The sequence below is a fragment of the Bufo gargarizans genome, chromosome 1 (assembly GCF_014858855.1).
Source record: "Bufo gargarizans isolate SCDJY-AF-19 chromosome 1, ASM1485885v1, whole genome shotgun sequence".
In the NCBI taxonomy this organism is placed as follows: domain Eukaryota; kingdom Metazoa; phylum Chordata; class Amphibia; order Anura; family Bufonidae; genus Bufo; species Bufo gargarizans.
Window position 1 is genome coordinate 72831342 of NC_058080.1, and position 26098 is coordinate 72857439.

The 26098-nt window shown below is 44.2% G+C and overlaps 1 protein-coding gene and 1 pseudogene across 3 annotated transcripts in view; both read right to left on the bottom strand.

The window, feature by feature from the left end:
• The window catches only part of SLC2A9 (solute carrier family 2 member 9), a 1019898-nt gene that overhangs the window by 772720 nt on the left and 221080 nt on the right, over window positions 1-26098 (bottom strand). For all 3 annotated transcript variants that reach the window (XM_044296370.1, XM_044296363.1, XM_044296352.1), the window contains exon 7: window positions 17990-18122. In XM_044296370.1, the coding sequence (XP_044152305.1) occupies window positions 17990-18122 (133 nt within the window). The remainder of the gene's footprint in view (window positions 1-17989; window positions 18123-26098) is intronic.
• On the bottom strand, window positions 10678-11800 carry LOC122938425 (annotated as a pseudogene).

The following is a 26098-nucleotide window of genomic DNA, read 5'->3' on the forward strand; positions in this document are numbered from 1 at the left end:
CACAAACTATAGCTATATAGGTCACTGTAACTATGACATCATTTACTATTGCAGTCATTGCATTAAAAAGCGTAAACGGGGGAAGGGGAGACAAATAAATACATAAACGAGAAAAATTTTAGAGAAAAAATATGTGTTTTAGGAAACCTAGGACCTAGTGTTATATACCAATTTTCAAGCCAAATGAAGCACTTTTTAATCAGGCACAATCGATTTGGAACCAAATAAAAAAAAATTACAGATTTGTTAGAATTTGACCCAAAACGAATTTCAAGAAAGTCGCTCATCTCTAGGTCTGAGATGTTCAACCGCTCAGAAGCACAATACTAATGCATCATTACATAAGTATAACTCCTTGAGAGACCAGGAACCATACTGCCATATCTATAGCTTTGAAGTTTCTATTAGAAGCAGAGTCAGCACATCCTTAAAAAAAAGTAAGACACATCAACATATTGGCTCTAATAAGGCCACAGGGACAGTCAGTACAATACATAAATTCACCTGCATATATCCCTATATGACCTTACACTACCAAGTGACCACTACACCTCCAGAGATACAATCAGTTCAAGTGGTGACATATCACTATGCCATTGTGGCCAACATAGCTATAATGCCCATGTAGCAATTGAGGCTTCATAGTGCAGTGACCCACAGGGGGAGAGCTGTGAGGAGAATGGGAGTGGTAGTGGAGACACAGATAGTAGTGGTTCAAGGTAGTTGTCCTCACTCTGGCGCTACAGTGATATACTTAAAAACCTCTTAGGACAAGCAACTTGTATAAATTTAAGTTTTTAATCTACAATGTTGCCATTTGCTGCACTTCTGTTCATTTCAATATGAAGGAAAAGAGAGGGTGCAAAAGACTACATCCATCTATTTTCTCACTGTTGAAAGAGGGCAATAAAGCTAATGTGAATATTTCACCCAAAGAGGTTATTACTAGAGATGAGCGAATTTTTCAAAAATTTGATTCGCCGGTTCGCCTAATTTTTTGTGAAAAATTTTGTTCGATCCGAATAAATTTGCAGCAAATTACGTGAAAAAAAATGCAATTTACTGGCTGCAGAGAGCCTTTATAGTGGAGTAGAACACTGTGCCTTGAAGTAACACGCATAGGGAGTCTGCTTTGGTAGTGAAATAATACTGGGAGTCTGTATGACATGCAGATGACAGGTGTCGCACTTAAAATCACTGCACATTTTACTTATTTGGGCAGTTACGGGGCAAAAACTGACCAAAAAACTCAAGTATGAACTCAGCCTTACAGGTTGATGTTAGCGCCAAGAAGAAGCGCACTCCTTTTACACCGTCGTCAGCTGATTCCACATAGATGTCTACAGAACCTGTTCTATTAAACGCTTATTGTCACGGTCCCTCAGGAAATCAAGGAGATTGGCTGAGCGTGGAGGAATCTAACAGCCTCCTTGATTTCTCTTGATTCTGTGTTAATAGGGTTAATGACCACTTCCCCTTTCTCAGCTGTTGCTCAGTTGTCATCACTTCTACCCTTTATAGTCTGACCCCACCCTTCTGACTATGCGGTAGATAGCTTCATTTGGGTTTGGCTAAGCTAGTGTGAGTTTGTCTCTGGTGTTCCTGCTTGTCCGTCTCTACAGAAGTTAAGTGTCACGTTTGTTTGTGTGTTTGTTATACTCCCTGTTGTTTGTATCTGGGCCTGAAACAGGGACTTCCATTCATCCATCTTGGCAGGAATGGGTTGTCTCTGCTCATAACCTTTTCCAGGGCCTAATAGGAATATAAAGGCCTAGGTATCCTGCATATGAATATTCCTACCTTCCTATTAATATTAATAGATAGTTAGGGCCCGGATTAGGGTTGTCTAGGAGGTGACCTGTTTCTTCCCTAGTTTCCAGGCCCAGTTACTGTACCCCTTCCCCTCTGTGTTCAGTGTGGAGTTTCCCCCCCCCCCCCCCCCCCCCCACACACTGATCGTGACACTTATACATATAGAGTCCCCGGACAGAGTGGAGAAGGTGTCAACAGTAAGTTTGTGTGGACGTCAATGATTATTTTGCCCTTCCTCTGATTCATCAGAACAATAACCCCCAAAAAACGGATCCTGTCTGTGTAGCATCTGCCTTCACTCGGTCAGCATTTGGTCAGTAATCCATCAGTATTGCTAATGCCCCAAAAAAAGAGAAGTAGATCCAAAACAGAGATGACACGTGAACGGAATAGTAGCATGTCTTCTGTGTTTTGTACCCACTCCTGCTTTTGTCTACCAAATCACAAGCCAATTATTCTTTTTTTAAAGAACTAGTGTTGGGCGAGCATGATCGGCCAAACACCAATTTTACTCGAGTATCGCGATGCTCGGCACATCGCGGTGTTCGGCCAAATACTGTGTGTGCTCGAGCGCGATACTCAAATCTCCTCCCCACACGTTTGTTGGCTGCTACGCAGCCAATAAACGTGCAGGTAAGTACTGCCATTCACTGTAATGCCGTAGCCATGTTGGCTACTAGCATTACAGTGATTGGCTGGCCAGAACATGTCATCGGGTGCTATATAGCACCCGATGACATGTGTTTGGCTCAATCTTAGTCAGGGAGAGCTGGAGAGCAGAAGGGAGAGATAGTGTAGGGAGTGTATCTGGCAACAATATATATTTTTAGAGCAACCTGCGCTACATAGCTTGCAATTGTTTGGCCACTGCAGACAGCGACATTATCTGAGCTATATCTCCTGTGTAACGTGTGTGCAGCCTAAAAATATCTGTGACATCCAGTGTACTTTTTCCGTAGACGGTGTCGGCTGCTGACAGTTACATTACCTGTGCTACCTCTCCTGTATAACGTTTGCGTTTTCGAAATATCAGTGACATTCAGTCAAATTTTTTTGATGCTGATGGCAGCAACATTACCTGCGCTACATCTCCAGTATAACGTTAGCGCATCTGAAATATCAGTGACATTCAGTGTAATTTTTTTCAATGCTGGTGACAGCGACATTATTTGCGCTACATCTCCTCTGTAACGTGTGCGCAGCCTAAAAATACTGTCAGGTCCATAAATATTGGGACATCGACACAATTCTAACATTTTTGGCTTTTTACACCACCACAATGGATTGGAAATTAAACTAAAAAGATGTGCTTTAACTGCAGACTGTCAGCTTTAATTTGAGGGTATTTACATCCAAATCAGGTGAACGGTGTAGGCATTACAACAGTTTGCATATGTGCCTCCCACTTGTTAAGGGACCAAAAGTAATGGGACAATTGGATTCTCAGCTATTCCATGGTCAGGTGTGTGTTATTGTCACGGCCATGGCCATGACCGTGACTCCTGAACCGCATGCGGTTTTCAGCGGTTTAGTTTGCTTGTCAATCACAGGTGAGGGCTGTGGTATTTGCCTCACCTGTGGTTGCCGCTGGCAACAGTATGTATGTGGCAGCTTGCTATGCTGTGCATGCGGTTGCGTGTGATTCTGTGTATGTGTGCACTTGTGTTTATGTTTGTGTGCACTTTCCCTTTAAGTGAGTTTCCCTTCTGTGGTGCTGGAAGGGTTAACTCCCTTCCCAGTGTGTGTGTTGTGTCACTGGGTGTGTCTGACTGTGGGGTGTGGCTTCTAGGCCTATAAAGCCTCACTGTTAGCATGGCTCAGTGGGTTGCTTCAGCCATGCTTGCTGGAGCAGCCTCCTGTGACCTCCATCTTCCTTGCCAGTGAGAGCCACCCCTGTGGTCATAAAGATATTGTCGTTATGTTTATGTCTTGCTGTGTGTGATGTGGTATGTTATGTTCTGTTGGGACCTTGCTATGTGTTTGGTGCAGCTTACGGTTCTGGATTCCTGTTTGCGCAGGGATCCAGTCAGCAAGGCTGTGACAGGTTGGTGGAACTAATAGTTTGCCTGTCATTCCCGTAAGGCTGTATGAGTTCCCCTTTTCCCAACAGCTTGGCCATTGAGACTCCTGCTCCTCCGTGCCAAGGAGGAGTAGGTCGTCTTACCCAGCTCCTAGCTCAGGGATCTGCGGAGGGTAAGACAGGGCTCCGAGGTTCCTGCGCATGGGTCCTCCTACCTTAAAGGTCGGCCCATGCAGGTTAGGAGTTAGGGTCAGGGTAGGGACGCTGTAGGAGGTGACCTGCTCCCTATCCTGTTCTCCTGGCCGAGCAGCCCTACATCACCTGGCATTGCACGGCTGAGGGTTTTCCCCATCCTCAGCCGTGACAGTTATTCCCTCATTATCCCAATTACAATGAGCAGATACAAGGTCCAGAGTTAATTTCAAGTGTGCTATTTGCATTTGGAATCTGTTGCTGTCAACTCTCAAGATGAGATCCAAAGAGCTGTCACTATCAGTGAAGCAAGCCATCATTAGGCTGAAGAAACACAACAAACCCATCAGAGAGATAGCAAAAACATTAGACATGGCCAAAACAACTGTTTGGAACATTCTTAAAAAGAAGGAACGCACCGGTGAGCTCAGCAACACCAAAAGACCTGGAAGACCACGGAAAACAACTGTGGTGGATGACCAAAGAATTATTTCCCTGGTTAGGAAAACACCCTTAACAACAGTTGGCCAGATCAAGAACATTCTTCAGGAGGTAGGTGTATGTGTATCAAAGTCAAAAATCAAGAGAAGACTTCACCAGAGTGAATACAGAGGGTTCACCACAAGATGTAAACCATTGCTAACCCTTAAAAACAGGAAGGCCAGATTAGAGTTTGCCAAACAACATCTAAAAAAGCCTTCACAGTTCTGGAACAACATCCTATAGACAGATGAGACTAAGATCAACTTGTACCAGAGTGATGGGAAGAGAAGAGTATGATGAAGCAAAGGAACTGCTTATGATCCTAAGCATACCACCTCATCAGTGAGGCATGGTGGTGGTAGTGTCATGGCGTGGGCATGTATGGCTGCCTATGAAATTGGTTCTCTTGTATTTATTGATGATGTGACTGCTGACAAAAGCAGCAGGATGAATTCTGAAGTGTTTTGGGCAATATTATCTACTCATATTCAGCCAAATACTTCAGAACTCATTGGACGGCGCTTCACAGTGCAGATGGACAATGACCCAAAGCATACTGCAAAAGCAACCAAAGAGTTTATTAAGTGAAAGAAGTGGAATGTTATGCAATGGCCAAGTCAATCACCTGACCTGAATCCGATTGAGCATGCATTTTACTTGCTGAAGACAAAACTGAAGGGAAAATGCCCCAAAGAACAAGCAGGAACTGAAGACAGTTGCAGTAGAGGCCTGGCAGAGCATCACCAGGGATGAAACCCAGCGTCTGGTGATGTCTATGCATTCCAGATTTCAGGCTGTAATCAACTGCAAAGGAATAAAAAGTGAAAGTTTGATTTATGATTATTATTCTGTCCCATTACTTTTGGTCCCTTAATATGTGGGAGGCACATATGCAAACTGTTGTAATTCCTACACCGGTCACCTGATTTGGATTAAAGCTGACAGTCTGCAGTTAAAGCACATCTTGTTTGTTTCATTTCAAATCCATTGTGGTGATGTATAGAGACAAAAATGTTAGAATTGTGTCGATGTCCCTATGTTTATGGACCTGACTGTATCTGTGATATCCAGTGTACTTTTTCTGTAGACGGTGTCCGCTGCGGACAGTTATATTACCTGCGCTACATCTCCTGTATAACGTTTGCCCATCCTAAATATCAGTGACATTAATTCAGTGTAATTTTTTATTTGCCGCTGGTGACAGTGACATTACTTGCACTTTACCTCCTGTTTAACTTGTGCACATCCTAAATATCTGTGACATTCATTTAGTGTATTTCTTTATTAGGCGGTGGTGACCGTGACATTTTTTGCGCTATACCTCCTGTTTAACGTGTGCGCATCCTAAAAAATATCTGTGACATTCTGTATACTTTATTTGCGCATACACTTACTAAACCTGCACTACTGTACGTGTGACATACTTCCAAGCATATATACCATTTAATATGCACAAGGCGAGCAGTAAGGGATGGGGAAGTGGCCGTGCTGCTGATGTTGCATGCAGAGGCCGTGGCCCTGGGCGCGGTGATACTGTGCCTGCTGCCAGAGCACAAGAAACACACTCATCCACGATACCTAGCTTCATGTCTCAGTTTGCAGGGCAACACAGAACAGCACTCTCGAAGTCAGACCAGTGCGACCAAGTGGTCGGTTGGATTGCAGCAGATAATGCTTCCAGTCGGTTAAGCACCACCCTGTCTTACACAAAGTCCAGTCTCAGTAGTCAAGAGTCTGGTCAACAGAATCCTCACCCTGATACTCCTTCCACCCACCATGAAGAGTCTTGGCAAACAAGTGATCCCAGACTCGGATATTCCGAGGAGCTGTTTTCATCGCCATTCCTTAATTTTGGGCCTCTTGCCAAGCCCGCTTGAAGAGGGACATGAGGAGATCTTGTGCCCTGATTCCCAAACTCTGGAGCATCCACAGTCACAAGAAGATGACGGTGGGGAATGGCAATTAGTGTTTCACGAGGTGGATGATGATGATGAGACACAGTTGCCAATAAGTAAACCGCAATTAGTGTCTCAAGAGGTTCATGATGAGGATGAGACACAATTGTCAATAACTGAGGTTGTTGTTAGGTCAACAAGTCAAAAGGATGACCAGAGTGAGGAAGTGGAAGAGGAGGTGCTGACGATGAAGTCACTGACCCAACCTGGGAAGGTGGCAAACCGAGCGAGGATAGCAGTACAGAGGGGGAGGGATCCGCAGCACCGCAACAGGCTGGAAGAGGCAGTGGGGAGGCAAAAGGGAGAAGGCGGGCCACACCAAACAGGCCCGCAACTGTTCCCGGAGCACCCGCTTGTGGCAATCTCCCTTGCAAAGGGGCAGGTGTTCCACAGTCTGGCGCTTTTTTGAGGAAAGTGCGGACGATAAAAGAATTGTCATTTGCAACCTGTGCCATACCAAAATGAACAGGGGCATGAACACTAGCAACCTCAACCACCACCAGCATGATCCGCCACATGGCATCAAAGCACCGTAATAGGTGGGCCGAACGCCTGGGTCCACAACTAAATTCTGCGAATCACACCACTACCTTCTCTTCCCCTGTGTTACGTGCTGGCCAATCCCCTGTCCAAGAAGCAGGTCCGGATGCCTACCGCCATGCACCTGGACCTTCGCAAGCACCATCAGCTAGCACATTCACTTCTGTGTCCCAGCGCAGCGTACAGATGTCTATACCCCAGGCCTTTGAGCGAAAGTGCAAATACCCAGCCACCCACGCACAGACCATAGCACTAAATGCACACCTTTCCAAATTGCTAGCCCTGGAAATGTTGCTATTTAGGCTTGTGGTCACTGAGGCTTTCTGCTGCCTGATGGCGGCCGCTGTCCAGTGGTACTCTGTCCCCAGCCGCCAATATTTTTCACCGTGTGCATTCCCAGTCTTACCCCAGCATGTGTCCAGTAACATCACCCGAGCCCTGACCAACGCAGTTATTGGGAAGGTCAACTTAACGACTGACACATGGACGCTACATTTCCCTGACGGCCCACTGGGTGAACGTTGTGGAGGCCGGGAGCAGGTCGTACCCTGGGAAGGCACAGGTGCTACCGAAGCCAAGGATTGCGGGCCCTACTTCCATCAGGATTTCCGCCGCCACCTACGTTAGTGGCTGCAACCCCCCCTTCTCCTCCTCCACCTCCTCCTCCACTTCCACCTCTAAATTATCATCTTGCAGCACCAGTCATCCATCAGTCAGTAGATGGAAGCAGTGTAGCACTGCTGTGGGAAAGCGGCAACAGGCCATTCTTAGACTGATCTGCTTAGGTGACAAACAGCACACCGCCGCAGAGCTGTGGCAGGGGATAAGAGACCAGACTGAGCTGTGGCTCTCGCTCTTATCTGATAATGGCCTATCTTGGTGGCGGCTTTGGAGCTCGGCAAGCTCACACACATACCATGCCTAGCCCACCTGTTCAAGCTAGTGGTTCAACGGTTTCTCAAAACCTACCCCAATTTGCCTGAGCTACTGCTGAAGGTGTGCCGCGTGTGTGCCCATTTCCGCAAGTCATCGACAGCTTCCGCCGGTCTGGCAACACTGCAGCAGCGCTTGCAATTGCCAGCTCACCGACTGTTGTGCGACGCGAGCATGCGCTGGAATTTCACATTCCACATGTTGGCCAGGCTTTGTGAGCAGCAGAGGGCACTAGTGGAATACCAGCTGCAATATGGTCGTCGCCTTTCCAGTCAGCTTCCGAGTGGGCATGGTTGTCTAACCTCTGTGAGGTTTTACACAAATTTGAGGAATCAACACAGATGGTAAGCGACGATAACGCTATTATCAGCGTAACCATCCCACTTCTGCGTCTACTCAAACGCTCGCAGCTCACAATTAAGGATGACGCTTTGCATGTGGAAGAGGTGGAAATGGGGGAAGAAAGTACACAGGGTGATAGCCAGACCACCCTCAGTTCGTCTTCTCAGCGCAAATTGGATGATGATGATGAGGAGGAGGAGTAGCAGTAGACGGTTACCTCTGCTACAGAGGGTAGTACCCATGGAAGTTTTATTCCATCTGTTCAGCGTGGATGGGCAGAAGAGGTAGAAGAGGATGAGGAGATTGAGAGTCAGGATGACAGCAAATTCTTGTCTGTTGGGACTCTGGCACACATGGCTGACTTTATGTTAGACTGCCTTTCCCGTGACCCTTGCGTTGTATGCATTTTGGCCAACACCGATTACTGGTTGTTTACCCTTCTCGACCCCTGCTACAAAGAGAACTTCTCATCTCTCATTCCTGTGGTGGAGAAGACGAGCAAAATGGTGCAATACTAGAAGGTCTTTGTAGAAAAATTGCTCCAAAAATTTGCAGCTGACAACGCTGGCAGCAGAGTACGTAGTTCCTTGACCAACCAAGGGAGGGAGACGAGGGGAACACACAGCAATTCCAACAGAGGCAGGGCAACACTCTCCAAGGCCTGGGACAGTTTTTTGACACCCCGCCAGCACCCTCAACCTGATGGCGCGGCCTAGTGTCACAAGGAGGGAAACATTTTGGAAGATGGTGAAGGAGTACGTAGCAGACCGTGTCAGCATTCTCAGGGATCCCTCTGTGCCTTACAACTATTGGATGTCCAAGCTGGACACTAGGCACGAACTGGCGCTCTACGCCTTGGAGGTGCTGGCCTGACCCGCCGCCAGCATTTTGTTAGAGCGTGTATTTAGTGCTACTGGGGGCATAATAACTGATAAGCGCATGTGCCTGTCAACTGAAAATGCTGACCGGTTGACTCTTATAAAAATAGACAAGGCCTGGATTGCCCCTGACCTTTCTACTACACCAGAGGAAAGCGACTGAACATAAAGGCACTCTAATGGTGGGTCACCAGCAGGCCATCAACCATAATGTTTTAGATGGTCAGCTTGGCAGCAGGCCCTCGCCCCACAAATATTTTAGATGGTCAGCTCGGCAGCAGGCCCTCGCCCACATAATTTTTTAGATGGTCAGCTCAGCAGCAGACCCTCACCCCTAATGTTTTAGATGGTCAGATCAGCAGCAGGCACTCGCCTCTAATGTTTTAGAGGGTCACCAGCAGGCCATCAATCATAATTTTTCAAGGGTGTGTATGATGCCCTACTTTATGTGTATGTGTTATGTGTATACTTAATAAAGGGTGTATTGGAGTGCCGATTCCTTGTAATTTTTGGCAGCCCTTTCCCTTAGTGCATAGGCTTTATGAGTGTAGGAGTCCCACTACCTGAACAATTGTACCACAATGTGAATGAGGCCCTCCTTTATGTGATATACAGGTTGTATCGGAGTGCCTCTTCCTTGTAATTTTTGGCAGCACTTGCATTTTAAATACAAGAAATATACAGGAAAGAATGTTTCCTAACAATTTTTCCTCTAAAATCGATTTTATCTTCGGTTTAGTGCGTATTATTGTCAGTCTGTAAAAGTGGCGTACTACTCGGACAACATTGTTTCCAGCGGCGACCTGGGAGTCCAAGATGCATCCAGACATCCTCCCCATGCTGTTCCCGAACTATTTTAGTGGTGTTCCCATCAATTTCTGACCTTTTCCTATGAACCAGACACCCTCCCCTATTCAGAGCAGGGGGTGCCTGGTTTAATGCTCGGGTTCTCCCATTCACTTTCATTGTGCTCAGGTGCTCGGTAGAGCGCCCGAGCATCCCGGGGTGTTCTACTCGAGCACCCGAGCACTTTGGTGCTCGACCAACACTAAAAACAATGTTTATTTAACAAACAGGATATTAACACACATAAAATGCAACACAGAAGGGGCAAAACCACAAGATTTAAAAGACAAACTGGAAAAACAAAGTGCTTCATCAAGAAGAATGGATTGACAACCTGTGTCAGGGTGATCACGATGGTAATGCATACGGATAAATAAATGTATGGGGTTATGGCTGATAACTGGTGGACAGTCCAGCAAACAAGCCGACTCCAGCTCATTCCTACAGTGCAGGCTACACAATCACAGCTGGAAGGTAACTGGTCGGTACAGGCAACACCCAAAAATCTTCATAAATAGGCCTTAGTATGTGCAGGTCTCACAGCCGCTGTAACAGAATGGTAAGAAACAGTATAAGATGTAGTAAGCACTGCAGGAATCATGTCTAAGATATGTAAGACGTCTGGGGGGGTCCCGAACATTGTGGACAAGGTCCGAGATGATAGTCATCCATGTGTTCAATACTCAATGTTATTGATGGCCAGCTCCGTGATGAATCCCAGCACTCGGATTAGGTAGTCCTTACTGAGGAACTTCACTTTTCCTTCACAATGCGCTGATGCCACAGATGTCATCACCTTGACGAGCTGGGTTGCTGATAAGTGGATTCTAAAGTGTCTTAAGAAATTAGAGTTAAGACATTGGAATAAATTGTCCACTTCCTCCAACATGACCTCATCCTTTGATTTATAAATATCATTCCATAAAGTCTTGAAGTCCTCTGCATGGATGGCATAAGAAATGTCCATGCGAGGTTCGATGGCCACAGAGAAAACACACTCTGTGGCCGACACTGATCCAGACACATGATACCCGGTCCACATCTCTGCTAGCCACGTAAAGTCCTGAGAACTGATCACCAGCTTACCCAAACAACAGTCAAAGTTTTTTTGGAACCACGTTCCTACAATAGCCATGAGCGCCTCTAAGCCGCTATACAGGAAGAGCGGGAGGCAAGTAAATGTCTTTGGTAAGCCCTCCAATAGATCGTCCTCTGTGTATGTCCCGCAGAACCAACTTGTCCACACAATCCGGTCCTCTGTGCTTGCCTTGGTGAGTGGAGGCTTTGATGAAATCTGTATGAGCACAGCCAGTGGATCTCTGTCCTTTCCTTTGAGTCCAGGTAAACAGAAAAAAATTGGCTTTTAGGTTCAGCTCTGAGCCCACTTCAATGGCAAGACCCTTCTGCTTCTTGGCAGCTATGTGGGCAGACAGGCGCTTGGAATACTCCTTCAGTCTGGTGTATGAGAAATTAAACATAGGTGTCACGCTGTACAGAGTTCATTGTTTTTGAAGGAGCAAAGCAGCCTGTGCCGGATCAAGAGTTTCCTCCAAGGGGGTGCACTGCGGGATTTTTCTTTTAGACAAGCTTTGCAATGTAGACCATCAACGTGCAAAGGTAAAGCTTCCGGGAAGATACCTTGAGCTGTGAAAATGACTGCTCCTTCGTGCCAATGACCTACTTCTGGCGGTTAACACCCCATCGGTTGCTGTTTGCATATCCTTGCGATAAATGATGTTCCCATTCACTGACTGTAAACAGAGATATTAACAGACAAACATATCAAACTCTGCCACCATCTATCTAGGCATCATGTCTCCAGTCCCCTGACCAACCAGATTTACCAGCATCTGTTCCAGGACATGAAGCAGTGGAATGACATTGTTCATCCCATAGCGACTGACAAATAACGTGGCCTCCTCAAAGGGCCTGAGCAAACGGCAGGTGTTACGCATGAGCTGCCACTGGCTGACATTGAAGTTACACAGGAGACTACTCATGTCCGCTTGGATCATCAAGAAATCGTTGATGGCCTTTCTCTGTTCGTACAGTCAGTCCAACATATGGAGGGTGGAATTCCAATGGTTGGTCGCATATCAGCCTATGTTGGGGGATGCCGTTCTGCCGCTGCAGTTCAAGGAGGGTGTCCTTTGCAGTGTACGAGTGGCTGAAGTGCATGCAAAGTTTCCTGACCATTTTTAGGATGTCTTGCAGATGGGTGGAAGACTTCAGGAACCGCTTGACAACCAGATTGAACATGTGTGCCATGCAGGGCGCATGGCTCAGCACTCCTTGACGCAGCGCCGACACCATGTTCTTCCTGTTGTTGGTCACCATGGTTCCAATTTTGAGTTGTTGCAGAGAAAGCCAGGATTCAACTTGTTGATGAAGGACACGGTGCAGTTCCTCCCCTGTGTGACTCCGTTCGCCCCCAGGCAGACCAGGTGCAGAACACTACATGCCTCCAACATAATTCTTGGATCTCTACATGAAAAAAATGTATTTGGTGTAAATCGTGAGAGGGCCATATTTGGAGACATTGACTTCACAAGAGATACAGAGCAGCGGACTTTACTTTAATTTAAAATTTAATCACTGTGTAAGTCAGCCCATACAGCAAAAGGAGGTGTACAGTCACCCATCAATTTTCCCAAAAAAAAGCCTGTTTCACATAACACATTTCACCAATACATAATTCGGCCCATACCACAAAAGGAGGTGTACAATCACTCATACATTTTCAGGAAAAAAAAAACTGTGTCACAAAAAGAATTTCACCAAGTTGTTCCATACCGCAAAAAGGGGTGTACATTCACCCATAAATTTAAAAAAAAAAAGCCGGTGTCACAAAGAATTTCACCGCTAAGGAAGTCATTCCATACCGCAAAAGGAGGTGTACATTCACCCATACATTTTTAGAAAAAGAGCCAGTGTAGCATAAAGAATTTCACCACTAAGTACTTCAGTCCATACTGCAAAACGAGGTGTACATTCACCCATACATTTTCAGAAAAAAAGCAAGTGTCACGTAAAGAATTTCACCACTATGTAAGTCATTCCATACTGCAAAAGGAGGTGTATATTCACCCATACATTTTCAGAAAAAAAGCCAGTGTCACATAAAAAAATTTACTGCAAAAAGGGCTTTTATAACTGCACTGCTGAATGACAAGTTTGCCCTTAATTGAGAGGGGTCGCACATGGCTTGCATACACCGCATGCCTCCAACATGGAGACATTGACTTCACAAGAGATACAGAGCAGCGGAGTTCAGCCACCTCTATTTGCTTCCCGCTGTTTACTGCTCCTGAATTAAAATTGGGGCAACCAACTTCAGCTTCCTCTGTTATGAGTCCTTTTGTTATGGCTTTGCACAGGGAGCAAGATTGTTATGCACAATTCTGATGGAACTCCTGAACTCCTGATCTTAAGAAACTGGACTTGGACTCCAAAACAGAGGCTGTCCTGTCATGTCTTGTGTGCTGTAGAGATCGAATGCAGACAGAGCAGATAAAAACACATGAATGTTTACAACTTAGTGAAGCTGCTTGATTTAATTGTGAATAGATGTAAAGGCAAAGTCTGCTGGTGTGTTGTCATCAGCGTCTTCATTATGTTTACTGCAGGACCCACAATGACGTAATTCGGTCCATACTGTAAAAGGAGGTGTACAATCACCCATCAATTTTCCCGAAGAAAACATGGTTGAAATAAAAAATGTCACCAATGACAGGATAATGGAATTCGGTTCATACAGAAGAAATTCTACTATCAGCCATCAGTTTCCCTCCCAAAAAGCCCGTTTCACATATAAAATTCACGTAATTCAGTCCTTACCGCGAAAAGTGCTTCACCACATATAACTGCACCGCTGAATGGCAATTAGGCCCTAATTGTTTTCTACTTTGGCAGAACTAGAGATCTTTGGCTTTCTATAAAACCAGGGCAGTGGGCCTTTCATCCAATAGGGGATCACATGCCGGGCCATCTATCGGCGCTGTGACCCTATCTTGGAGACAGGCCCACTTCCCCTATTTCGATCCATATTGAATCGCCTTGAACAGTGAGAAGTGTAAAGGACAATATGCGAATATGATGATGACTATTCTGTTTGAGCCTTAAAGGACTTTAAAAATTTATATTACTGGTGTTATATATTTATGGACTTTTAAATTAGCTCTTGATACACATTTTTATGTATTATGTATATTTATTAATAGAAAGCAACCTGGTAGCAATTTTTCCTTCATTGCCAGTACTGTGGATAGCAATATGATGAAGATATAGAAAAGACGCATCTGTTGCGAAAAAAACCGCAGGAAAAATGCATGAAAATCGCAACACATGAAAAAGACATTCCAGTCCAGGTTTTGAAAAGTACCTGTGGCAATATAAAAGGAAGTGATGTGGCAGCAGGGATATAGCCACTGAGGAAGGGGAGAGAGGTTCCCGAAACGCGTCTGGCGTTATATCCCTGCATTAAGTTAATCTGGATATGAGTGAGATTATCTAAATCATCGCATCGAATTTGGAGCGCTCCATTTTTTCATCTCTCTGGAAGACCGCAACAAAGATACCAAGTCCCGCGATACTTCAGGAGAGATCACGTCACAGACATCGAGGAGTGAGGACGCCGGAAGCAAATACAGCCGAGTGGTGCGCTGAGCTGAATAACGGGATTGCCGGAAATTTTGGCCATATACCGGTAAGCGAATTTCCCCACAGCATTGTGCACCTGAAGCTATCAAGGTCCTTGTTGAGCTAGTGGCTATTAAATGCTGTTGATGTGACCCACATAGTGAGTGCCAGTTGTCTTTCTATCCTGCTTTCTACTTTTACCCAAAAGGCTTTTCAACAGATAAGTGCAAAGCAGGACGGCGAATATATTTTTATTTCGCCAGTAATGCACGGCAAACTGGGCTTCAGAGTATAGCACTGAACCGCACAAGGGCAATTAGGCCCTATTATTTTTACACTTTTACAGAACACAACAGGCTTTTCAACAGATAAGTGCAAAGCAGGATGGCGAATATATTTTTATTTCACCAGTAATACATGGCAAACTGGGCTGTAAAATATCTCACTGCACCGCTGAGTGGCAATTAAGCCCTAATTTCTTTCTATTTTTACACAAAAGGCTTTTCAACAGATAAGTGCAAAGCAGGATGGCAAATATATTTTTATTTCGCCAATAATACACAGCAAACTGGGCTTTACAATATATCACTACACCGCTGAGTAGCAACGATAGTTTTCCTTTTTCCACTAATACACGCAAAAAAGGGCTTTAAAACAGATAACTGCACTGCTGAGTGGCAAATATATATTTTTCTTTTTCCACTAATACACGGAAAAGGGGCTTTAGAACAGATAACTGCACCGCTTAGCGGCAAATCTATTTTACTTTTGCCACTAATACACAACAAAAAGGGCTGTAATTTTCGCACTTCACCACACAACGGCTAATAAGCCTTCGTTTCCCACCAATACAAGCCAAAAAATGCTTTAGAACATATAACTGCACCGCACAAGGGCAAATAAGATGTAGAAATATTTCCTTATAATAACCCCTGTTAATGCCTGTATCAAACAGCACTTGCACCCCAATAAGAACGGTTTGCTGGAATTACAGAGCTGTATAATGCCAATTTGGATCCCCAGTCAGTGCTGCAAGGTGTAATAGGAATGTTCCTTTTACCCAGGCTGTCACCTCCCTGAATGAGCCCTATTTAACAGAAATGCTGTGGATTGATTCCTCCCTATCCTTTCCCTGCACCTTGAATAATCTTTCCCTGCACTTGTAAATCATTTCCTATCAAGTCTTTCCTATCACTGTCTCTAGCGCCTGCAGACACGTCTTTCCCTGCACTAAGTACGCTGGTGAATGGCAGAATCAAAGATGGCTGCCATATTCATAGGGCTGTGACATCACAGGGCTGGCTGGCTGCTGATTGGCTGCATGCATGTCAGTATGGGTGATCCCGCCTTCCCAGAATTCCTTTCTCCATGTCCTCACACGTGCAGCAGCCATTTTAGGAAAAATGCAATTCGTTACCACAAAGCGCGAGGAAATTTGCATTTGGTGAAAATCAAATTTTTCCGTCAGCTTCAATTCGCTCATCTCTAGTTATTACAAGTTATCTCAGTGTCGGTAGAGGGAACATGCAACATAATAAAGTCATGGGATTACAGCAGCATCTGCACTGATTCAAACAATGTCTGCAGTAGGAGAGAGAGGTGGGAAAGGAAAAGAGTGCCAAGTGCAATGTTAGATTTCTGGATTTTAGATGCAGTAACCATGATGGGGCTGCAGTTTTACTGTATCTTTAATATAGCGGACGATAACTTTTTGGTAGTAAATTAGGAAGTAAGTGAGGTCTACTGCGCAAACAGTTTCTGAAGGAAAAGACCTTTGAAAACGATTACAGAAAAGTGCTTCTCTATCTTTTATCAGATGAGCAGAGAGTGAATGTCTGTATTACTGTCCAATGTGTAATGCTGTCACAATCAGCGCAGGTCCTTTGGCAGTTCTTTTTAAATCAAGAGAAGAGTAGTGTATGACGTGAGTTTTTTATTTTATTTTTTCTCTAAGACGGAGCCGCCATTTGAGAAAAAATTGATTCGTTACCACGAAGCGTGAGAAAATTCGGCCTGGTTTAGAATCTAATTTTTCCTAAAATTCTGACCTAATTCCACTGCGGGTACTTGGCTTTGCTCAATACTACCATGTAGTAAATTTTCTTTCTCAACCCAGTGCTGGATTCACAGCTGCTCTGTACTGCTTTATAATATCCTCCATGCTGCTGCTGCTTCTGTTTACGTGAGAGATAGAGATATGGGTGCAGGATCTCCTTTTGTCTGCTTGTGTAATGTATGTGAGAAACAATAGCAGGTAATCTCAATCTCCACCCACTAGCTCGGGAAAAACTGACAATTAGAGATGGAGCTTGCAGAAGGGAGACAATTGTGATAGTGCAATATGCAAGTCATAAAATAGTCAAGCATAGTGCTACTCTTCATGTAAATACTTTGGCCACAAAGCACTGAGGGAAGGGGGCCCAAGCTGAACTCTTGCACCAGGGCCCATGAGCCTTTAGCTATGCCCCTTCCGAGACCCTCACCCATCATAATTGTGTTGGATGTGGAACCCCAAGCAAACAAGATATACCATCAATGTTTTACCCTGGAAAAGCCATATAACTCACAGAAAAGAGATTAGTCCTAGAAACGTCTCTATACACAGATTAGATGAGAGTAAAGATGAGCGAATCGAATCCCACAAATTTGATTCGCTTCTAAGCCGAATTTCCTCGTGCTTCGTGGTAGCGAATCGATTTAACCTGAAATAGTGTAAAAAAGCAAAAAAATTCTTACTTACCGCCTTTATTTGCTCCCGACGGGCTGCCAGCCACCGTCTTGATTGAAGATCTTGGCCGAAATCCTGTGCGTGGTGATGTATGACGTCAACACGCCGCCCACCGTGATGACGTCATCTCGCGCCGAGCGAGATTTCATGCCAGATATTCGAGCAAGATGGCGGTGGCCGGCTTATTGTGAGCAAATGGAGGCGGTAAGTTTGATTTATTTATTTATTATTTATGTTTATTTTACACTGTTTTTACACTCAGACGCCTCAATCATGTGAGAAAGCGGCATCTGATGGGTATAATGATAGAAAGCAGCTCTATCGCAGCTCCCTGTCATTGCACCCACTACTTACAAATAAAATTAGCTTTTTTGTAAAATTTGGCGAATCAGCCAAATAAAACTTTTCAATAATTTGCTCATCTCTAGATGAGAGCAATCCATTGTGATGCTCATTATAAAGTTGCTGAAAAGGATTGGGATAGGATTTATGTACAGTATGTGTGCAGTTTAACGTATACTCTTCAATTCTCATAATAGTTGCCGTGATAACACAAGTAGATGAATCCTGATATCTGCATGCCTCCGACTTCACATTAACATGATATCTTACTATGTCATACCTTTTTCAGCTCTCTTCGTATCTTGCTTTTGTAGTAAAAGATACCTTGGACTTTCTGGAAAAAATGGCAAAATCGCTAGTTGGATTGCTGCAGGAACCAGGATAAACCAAAACAAACAGGGCCAAAGGGATTCCTAAAAGATGAATAAGGGAGGATTAGCCAAAACAGCAAATCACGAATTACTGTATTATTAGTGTTGAGCGAATCTAAGTTAATGAAATGGAATTCGATACAAATTTCAGATAACATTTGATTTGCCACAAATCTAAATTTCCTGGTGCTTCGTGGTAACAAATCAATTCATCCTGAAAAAAAAAAACTAACATACTCATCTCATCCATTTGAACGCGAAGAGGCCATTGCACCCATCTTGATTGAAGAAAACGCACCAATTCTCGCGCATGCTGATGTGTGACATCATCACGCTGGGCCATCTTGAAATCAAGATGGCCAAGACGGGCTCTCTGTCATCAAATGGGTGAGGTGAGTATATATTTTTGTTTTAACCCCTGATTAACCCCCGATAGGCTGAATGCAACTCTCAGCGTTGTACGCGACATCTATCTGAGGGGTTAAATAACGGGGGGAATGTGATTCGTGATGAATCAAATTTCTTGATGAAATTCGGCAAAGCAGCTAAATCGAATTTTTAAAAACTTAGCTCATCTCTAATTATTATGTGCTGAAAAAAAGCCTGATACAAGTAATATCGAGAGGAGCATCAGCAATGTCAGATTTTAGGAAATGCACACCACAGGTACATGTATGCAGATATGGGTTGCATGGTGCCTTGAAGTGCTAGGGTCATGGCTTTGAATCTGACCAAGGAAAACATTTGTATGTTCTCCCCGTGTTTGTGATGGTTTCCTCCCATACTCCAAAGCCATAGTGATGGGGAACTTGTGAGCTCTGTTAGGGACAGTGAGTGATAATAATGTTTGTAAAGTAACATAAATCTAGTCTAGCAAAATGAATGGACGTGTAGTTTCATGTCTCCCCCCCATAGACCAATAATGTGCAATACCAAAAACCTGATGAAGGTTGTACCCTACATAATCGCAGACCTCAAGAGTTTATGTGCAACGTTCGTACTAGAAGCCACTGTCAATGTTAAGAATGATGTCACAATCAGGAGCAAAATACATTGCCTTAAAAGGGTTATCCTCCGGATAGGTCATCAATATGAGATCAGCAGGGTTTCCACTCCCGGCAACCCCATGATCAGCTGTTTGAAGAGGCCCCTCCACTCACCGGATCCCCAGTGAGTGCTGCAGTCTCTTCATAGCTCACCAAGCACAGCGCCAAAAACAACTGATACTGAGAATAATATCCATGAACTTTCAGCCTATCCCTCCTCCTGGTCTGACCAAGCGTGTATGTGTTTTCCATGGGGAGAGAGGAGAAGGCCACTGCCAGACCACATTGGCGACATCTTATCTCCCAGGAGAAAGAAAAGGATGTTGCATTGAAATTCAACGTGCTCTATCCTTCTCTTCACGACACCCCTCTAGCCCTATCATGTTGAGAGCTTTCCATATACCAAAAATGGCAGGTTTAGATAATAATATTGTAATGTTTATGGGCTCTTTACCCTGGCAATCAGCGAGGGAATCTTGGCACCCAAATGAAATTAATAGGCACCATGTAGCAAATGAGAATATGCCACAGTAAAAGTCAATTATTATAGTCTGTCCCAGGTCACACAGGAAGGTCCCAGATAAAAAACAAACAAAAAAACTTTATAAATCCAAAACTAACAGTGACCTCCGTTCATTAATATGTCTATAGACTATATGATACATGTATGGATTTCATACAGAAAATAATTACAATTCTGCCCTATTTTATCATATACTTGTCTTTAAGAAAGTGGAGGTCTGTAGTCTCTGAGCCAGAGAAGCGAACTGGACTCGAGCGGTCCCTGTCTTATATGGATGACTATAGGTAGAAGTAAATAGGATAAACAGTAATGAAATGAAAAAAATCTGCTGATGAACATTGTGGTTCCCATGATAAAAGGGATCATCTGTGGTGAGACGACCCCTTGAAGGACTATAAAAGTAATTTGATTGCTAATAATAATCTTTAATATGTGTTTTTGTAGAATACGTTTTTGTTCGATAGTGATTACAAGCTCCTAACATCAAGATCTTCGCTGAATGGAGCCAGGTACCAGACAAAGAAGCTCCTAATTTTGGAAAACCCTTTTAAAGCAATTTCTCATTTAACTGATCAGTTAACATTGATTTCTGGCTATTATGGGTGGGGGGTACAGTTAGAATTTCTCTGTGCTTGTCTCCACTCTCAACATGCAGTTTACAAGATTTTTGCATTTGGAACAAGAAAAAAGTTTTCACACAGTAATTGAGTTTTCATGTCCTTCTACCTGAATTTTAGATGACCCGATATAGCCTGTCCTGGGATTTTTCAAAGTCTTGCAGAAGGATGACACTTTCTTCTTTCCCAGTTCTGAGCAATCGGTTGAATCTTGTAAGAATTTTTATGACAAAGGCTATTCTTAACTTTAATTTGCAAATTTTAATCCTCCTCCTCTTTAGTGCACAGTAGATAACTGTTCTGCTAAATGAAATGCATTAAAGGGAACTCGGGGGGAGACTGCTTTTCTGTACTGATGAGGAGCAAGAACCTCTAAACAGCTGGTGGTCTTATGTTGAGGAAGGGTTGAGACGTATGCATATATATCCATGCATGCCTGCAAACACGTGCGGGCATGTATGGTATATATGTGCATACATTAACCACAGCATCATGGGACGATGTGCGCAGATGTGCCCAGCATCTGCGCACGTCTGCCCATGGTGATCCCCAGGGGCTCATGGTGGCCCCTGTGGGAAATATGTGCCTCCTTTAGACCGTGATATGGCTGTGGCCCCTTATAACATATATATATATAGCTATAATCCCCCTTAGAATACATTATGCCCCTTATATATGTGTATACAGGGAGTGCAGAATTATTAGGCAAGTTGTATTTTTGAGGATTAATTTTATTATTGAACAACAACCATGTTCTCAATGAACCCAAAAAACTCATTAATATCAAAGCTGAATATTTTTGGAAGTAGTTTTTAGTTTGTTTTTAGTTTTAGCTATTTAAGGGGGATATCTGTGTGTGCAGGTGACTATTACTGTGCATAATTATTAGGCAACTTAACAAAAAACAAATATATACCCATTTCAATTATTTATTTTTACCAGTGAAACCAATATAACATCTCAACATTCACAAATATACATTTCTGACATTCAAAAACAAAACAAAAACAAATCAGTGACCAATATAGCCACCTTTCTTTGCAAGGACACTCTAAAGCCTGCCATCCATGGATTCTGTCAGCGTTTTGATCTGTTCACCATCAACATTGCGTGCAGCAGCAACCACAGCCTCCCAGACACTGTTCAGAGAGGTGTACTGTTTTCCCTCCTTGTAAATCTCACATTTGATGATGGACCACAGGTTCTCAATGGGGTTCAGATCAGGTGAACAAGGAGGCCATGTCATTAGATTTTCTTCTTTTATATCCTTTCTTGCCAGCCACGCTGTGGAGTACTTGGACGCGTGTGATGGAGCATTGTCCTGCATGAAAATCATGTTTTTCTTGAAGGATGCAGACTTCTTCCTGTACCACTGCTTAAAGAAGGTGTCTTCCAGAAACTGGCAGTAGGACTGGGAGTTGAGCTTGACTCCATCCTCAACCCGAAAAGGCCCCACAAGCTCATCTTTGATACCAGCCCAAACCAGTACTCCACATCCACCTTGCTGGCGTCTGAGTCGGACTGGAGCTCTCTGCCCTTTACCAATCCAGCCACGGGCCCATCCATCTGGCCCATCAAGACTCACTCTCATTTCATCAGTCCATAAAACCTTAGAAAAATCAGTCTTGAGATATTTCTTGGCCCAGTCTTGACGTTTCAGCTTGTGTGTCTTGTTCAGTGGTGGTCGTCTTTCAGCCTTTCTTACCTTGGCCATGTCTCTGAGTATTGCACACCTTGTGCTTTTGGGCACTCCAGTGATGTTGCAGCTCTGAAATATGGCCAAACTGGTGGCAAGTGGCATCTTGGCAGCTGCATGCTTGACTTTTCTCAGTTCATGGGCAGTTATTTTGCGCCTTGGTTTTTCCACACGCTTCTTGCGACCCTGTTGACTATTTTGAATGAAACGCTTGATTGTTCGATGATCACGCTTCAGAAGCTTTGCAATTTTAAGAGTGCTGCATCCCTCTGCAAGATATCTCACTATTTTTGACTTTTCTGATCCTGTCAAGTCCTTCTTTTGACCCATTTTGCCAAAGGAAAGGAAGTTGCCTAATAATTATGCACACCTGATATAGGGTGTTGATGTCATTAGACCACACCCCTTCTCATTACAGAGATGCACATCACCTAATATGCTTAATTGGTAGTAGGCTTTCGAGCCTATACAGCTTGGAGTAAGACAACATGCATAAAGAGGATGATGTGGTCAAAATACTAATTTGCCTAATAATTCTGCACTCCCTGTATATATTATCAGGAGGACATATATATATGTATCTGCCCCTTCTTTGATATATATGGGCCCCTTTATATGGCCAATAGGGATATATATTTCCTGTATGGCCGTGTATATATTGGCCCTGTATGGCCAGTGGGGACATATGTATGTCCCCTGTATGTGATGCCCCAGGTATATAAGAGTGTGTGTGTATATATAGATATGTGTGTATGTATTTGCACACATGTCTTTATGTATATACACTTGTGCCTGCATGACAGTATGTATGTGGGCTTATTGCTGCCCATTCATACCCCCGGTTTTGTATGTGTATGTGTTTATAGATGTGCCCCAAGCATCTGTGGATATATATATGTACTATGTATATGTGTATAATTGTGCATATATATATATATATATATATATATTGGGCCTGTATGGCCAGAGGGGGGGAAGGTCATAGTGTTATGTCTGTATATGTGGATATGTCTGTATGCCCCTGTATCTGCACACATGTCCATTTATACTTACATTAGAGTTGGGTATATATAGATATGCCCCAATTGTCTTATATGCATGTGGCCAGTTATGTCCCCCAGCCATGGAGCCCCCCCCCCGCCTACCTGCGGGTGATGGCACCAGATGGCTAGATTGTCCAGTTTCTGGTCAGTTCAGAAGATGAATAGAGCTCTTTAAAACATGCCCAGCAGGGCTCCCCCACCTTCTGTCTAGGGACTGTTTATGACATGGGTGTGTGTTTGTGGTGCCATGGTGTCTTTGGCTGTACAGATTGTGAGCCTCAGGGGGCCATCCAGTTGTCTGCTGCAATCTGAGTGCATGCATTCCGTCACACGCACACAATGATGTCATTTCCCTACACCTTGGATGGGGGAAGGGGGGGGGGGGTGAGAGTGACATATATCAGTCCAAGGCAGAGGAAGGGGGTCTCTTGCAACCAGACTAGAACCAGAGACACATGAGGACTGCTGCCTGAAGGAAGAGAGGCCCATTTGCCCCTGGAGATGGCTGAGTATACGCTGGGATGGCATTGTACCTCTGCCCTTGCAGTGCCAACCATATTCACCCCTTCCCTGCCTATCCCTTCACTGCTGCCTGCTTCCAGTAGCAGCTGAGTGTGTGTTTTGGGGTGGGCTGCTAAGGAATGTATGTACAGCTAGAGTGTGGGGTGGAATTGGGAATTGTCTGTTGTAGCTAGATTTGTATTGTGGTGTGTACATCTATATGTATATATATTTATAACCATTGATCTATAAATATATATAGATATAGCGTATAATTAGATTACGATTCCCCCCCCCCCCCGGTTTACCCTTTTCCTACCCTGATTAACCCCTGGTTGTACCCCCCCCCCTTAAACCCTGCCACACCCCCCCCCCCCTCACTTTACACTTGCAGGGTATTTATCCCCTGCATTGCTGTACAGTTCTGCGGCTTACACACCTGTAAGACCACCGTTAACCCTCGGTGTACCCCGTAGGGACAGTGCAGACGGGTGGGTTATTGTTAATATTACTTGTATGTGTGAATTGTCTAGTTAGTTTATGGGTGGAATTTGGGAACGTGTAGTGTAGTTTAGGATTGTATATGTGTAGTGCTGTGTATTGTTAGTGTATTGCGTGCTTAGTGTATTTAATAAATACCGTTATATTTGTACCCTTTGTGTAGCGTGTACTTGTTAGCGGTAGCGAGTTAGTAAGGCGCATGCAGCTAGCATTAGTGATTAGTGTAAAGCATAGCGAAAGTATTGTGTTGTTATTATATAAAGGTATAAATAGGCGGAGTCATCACTAGACGGCTCCTCCTATTTAGGAATATTAATTATCGATATTCGCATAATATTGGTGATTAATATTCCCCCTTTACATCTTATATATAGAAAATCTGAATTTTGTTAGAAGAGAAGGGAACTTTTTTCAGACCAATCGAAATGTATACACATAAATATAAAAAGCACAGTCTATGTTTTTCTATGCAGTAAATAACGGTATCCAGACATAAATCGGCCAAACATATACCATTTTTTTTCCCCCATAGGGTACTTTTTTTCCCCCCATCCTGGCATGAACACAGCCTGTTGGCTCAGTGGTGGATATTATTCTCTTGTAGAACTAGAGCAGTCCAGGTTTTAAATCTGACCATGGGCAACATCAGTATGTATTTTGTATGTTTTCCCTGTGTTACAGCAAGCTTCCTCTAGTTCTCCGGTTTCCTTCCACACCAAAAAACATACTTATAGGTTAACTGGATTCCTAGAAAGTAGGACCCAGTTTGAGTCTGTGAAAGCGAAATGAGACTGTGAGCCACTTTGGGGACAGAAATAGATGTAAATGGTAATCTTGGTACGGTACTCTAAAATATGTTGACACTATACAAGCAATGGAAAATAAGTGAGCAGTTACATACTAATATTGGATATAATATTGTAACCTGTGTTATCAGGTACTACTATATATGAGAGAAACTGGTTCCTGGGGGTAGAGTTTTGTGAAGCCCAAGAAGTCTACATAGTCTTATGTAATACACCACTCAGGTCACTAAAGCAAAGCATAGAGGCAAAAACTGCAGAGAGCAGCTAGTCAATGTGAGAAACAGAAACGCTATCAGAGACATATCAGCAAAGGAGTTGAGGAAAAAGCAGGAGGCACCGGGCATACCAATAATATAATTAACTAAGACACCAGAGACTGTATTTTTATAACTGAGTAGAAATACTGTTTTGCATGAACAACTCCAGAGTCTGTTAAAGGAGAGCACTCCCCTATGCATACACGACCGTTGTGTGCATCCGTGTCCGTTGTTCCGTTTTCCGTGATTTTCTGCGGACCCATTGACTTTCAATGGGTCCGTTGAAAACTCGGAAAATGCACCGTTTTTAATCCGCCTCCGTGATCCGTGTTTCCTGTCCGTCAAAAAAATAGGACCTGTCCTATTTTTTGGACGGACAACGGTTCACGGACCCATTCAAGTCAATGGGTCCGTGAAAAAACAGACGCACACAAGATTGCCATCCGCGTCCGTGATCCGTGTCCGTAGGCTACCATAGCACAGACGGATCCGCAGATCCGTCTGCATACAGCTTTTTCAGAGCTGAGTTTTCACTTCGTGAAAACTCAGATCCGACAGCATATTCTAACATGAGGCGCTCCCATAGTGATGGGGACGCTTCAAGTTAGAATATACTAAGAACTGTGTACATGACTGCCCCCTGCTGCCTGGCAGCACCCGATCTCTTACAGGGGGCTGTGATCCGCACAATTAACCCCTCAGGTGCTGCACCTGAGGGGTTAATTGTGTGTATCATAGCCCCCTTTAAGAGATCAGGTGCTGCCAGGCAGCAGGGGGCAGACCCCCCTCCCTCCCCTGTATTAAATTCATTGGTGGCCAGTGCGGACCCCCCGGTCCCCCCTCCCTTGTATTAAATTCATTGGTGGCCAGTGTGGCCCCCCCGGCCCCCCCTCCCCTGTATTAAATTCATTGGTGGCCAGTGCGGCCCCCCCCGGCCCCCCCTCCCCTGTATTAAATTCATTGGTGGCCAGTGCGGCCCCCCCTACCTCCCTCCCCTGTATTAAATTTATTGGTGGCCAGTGCGGCCT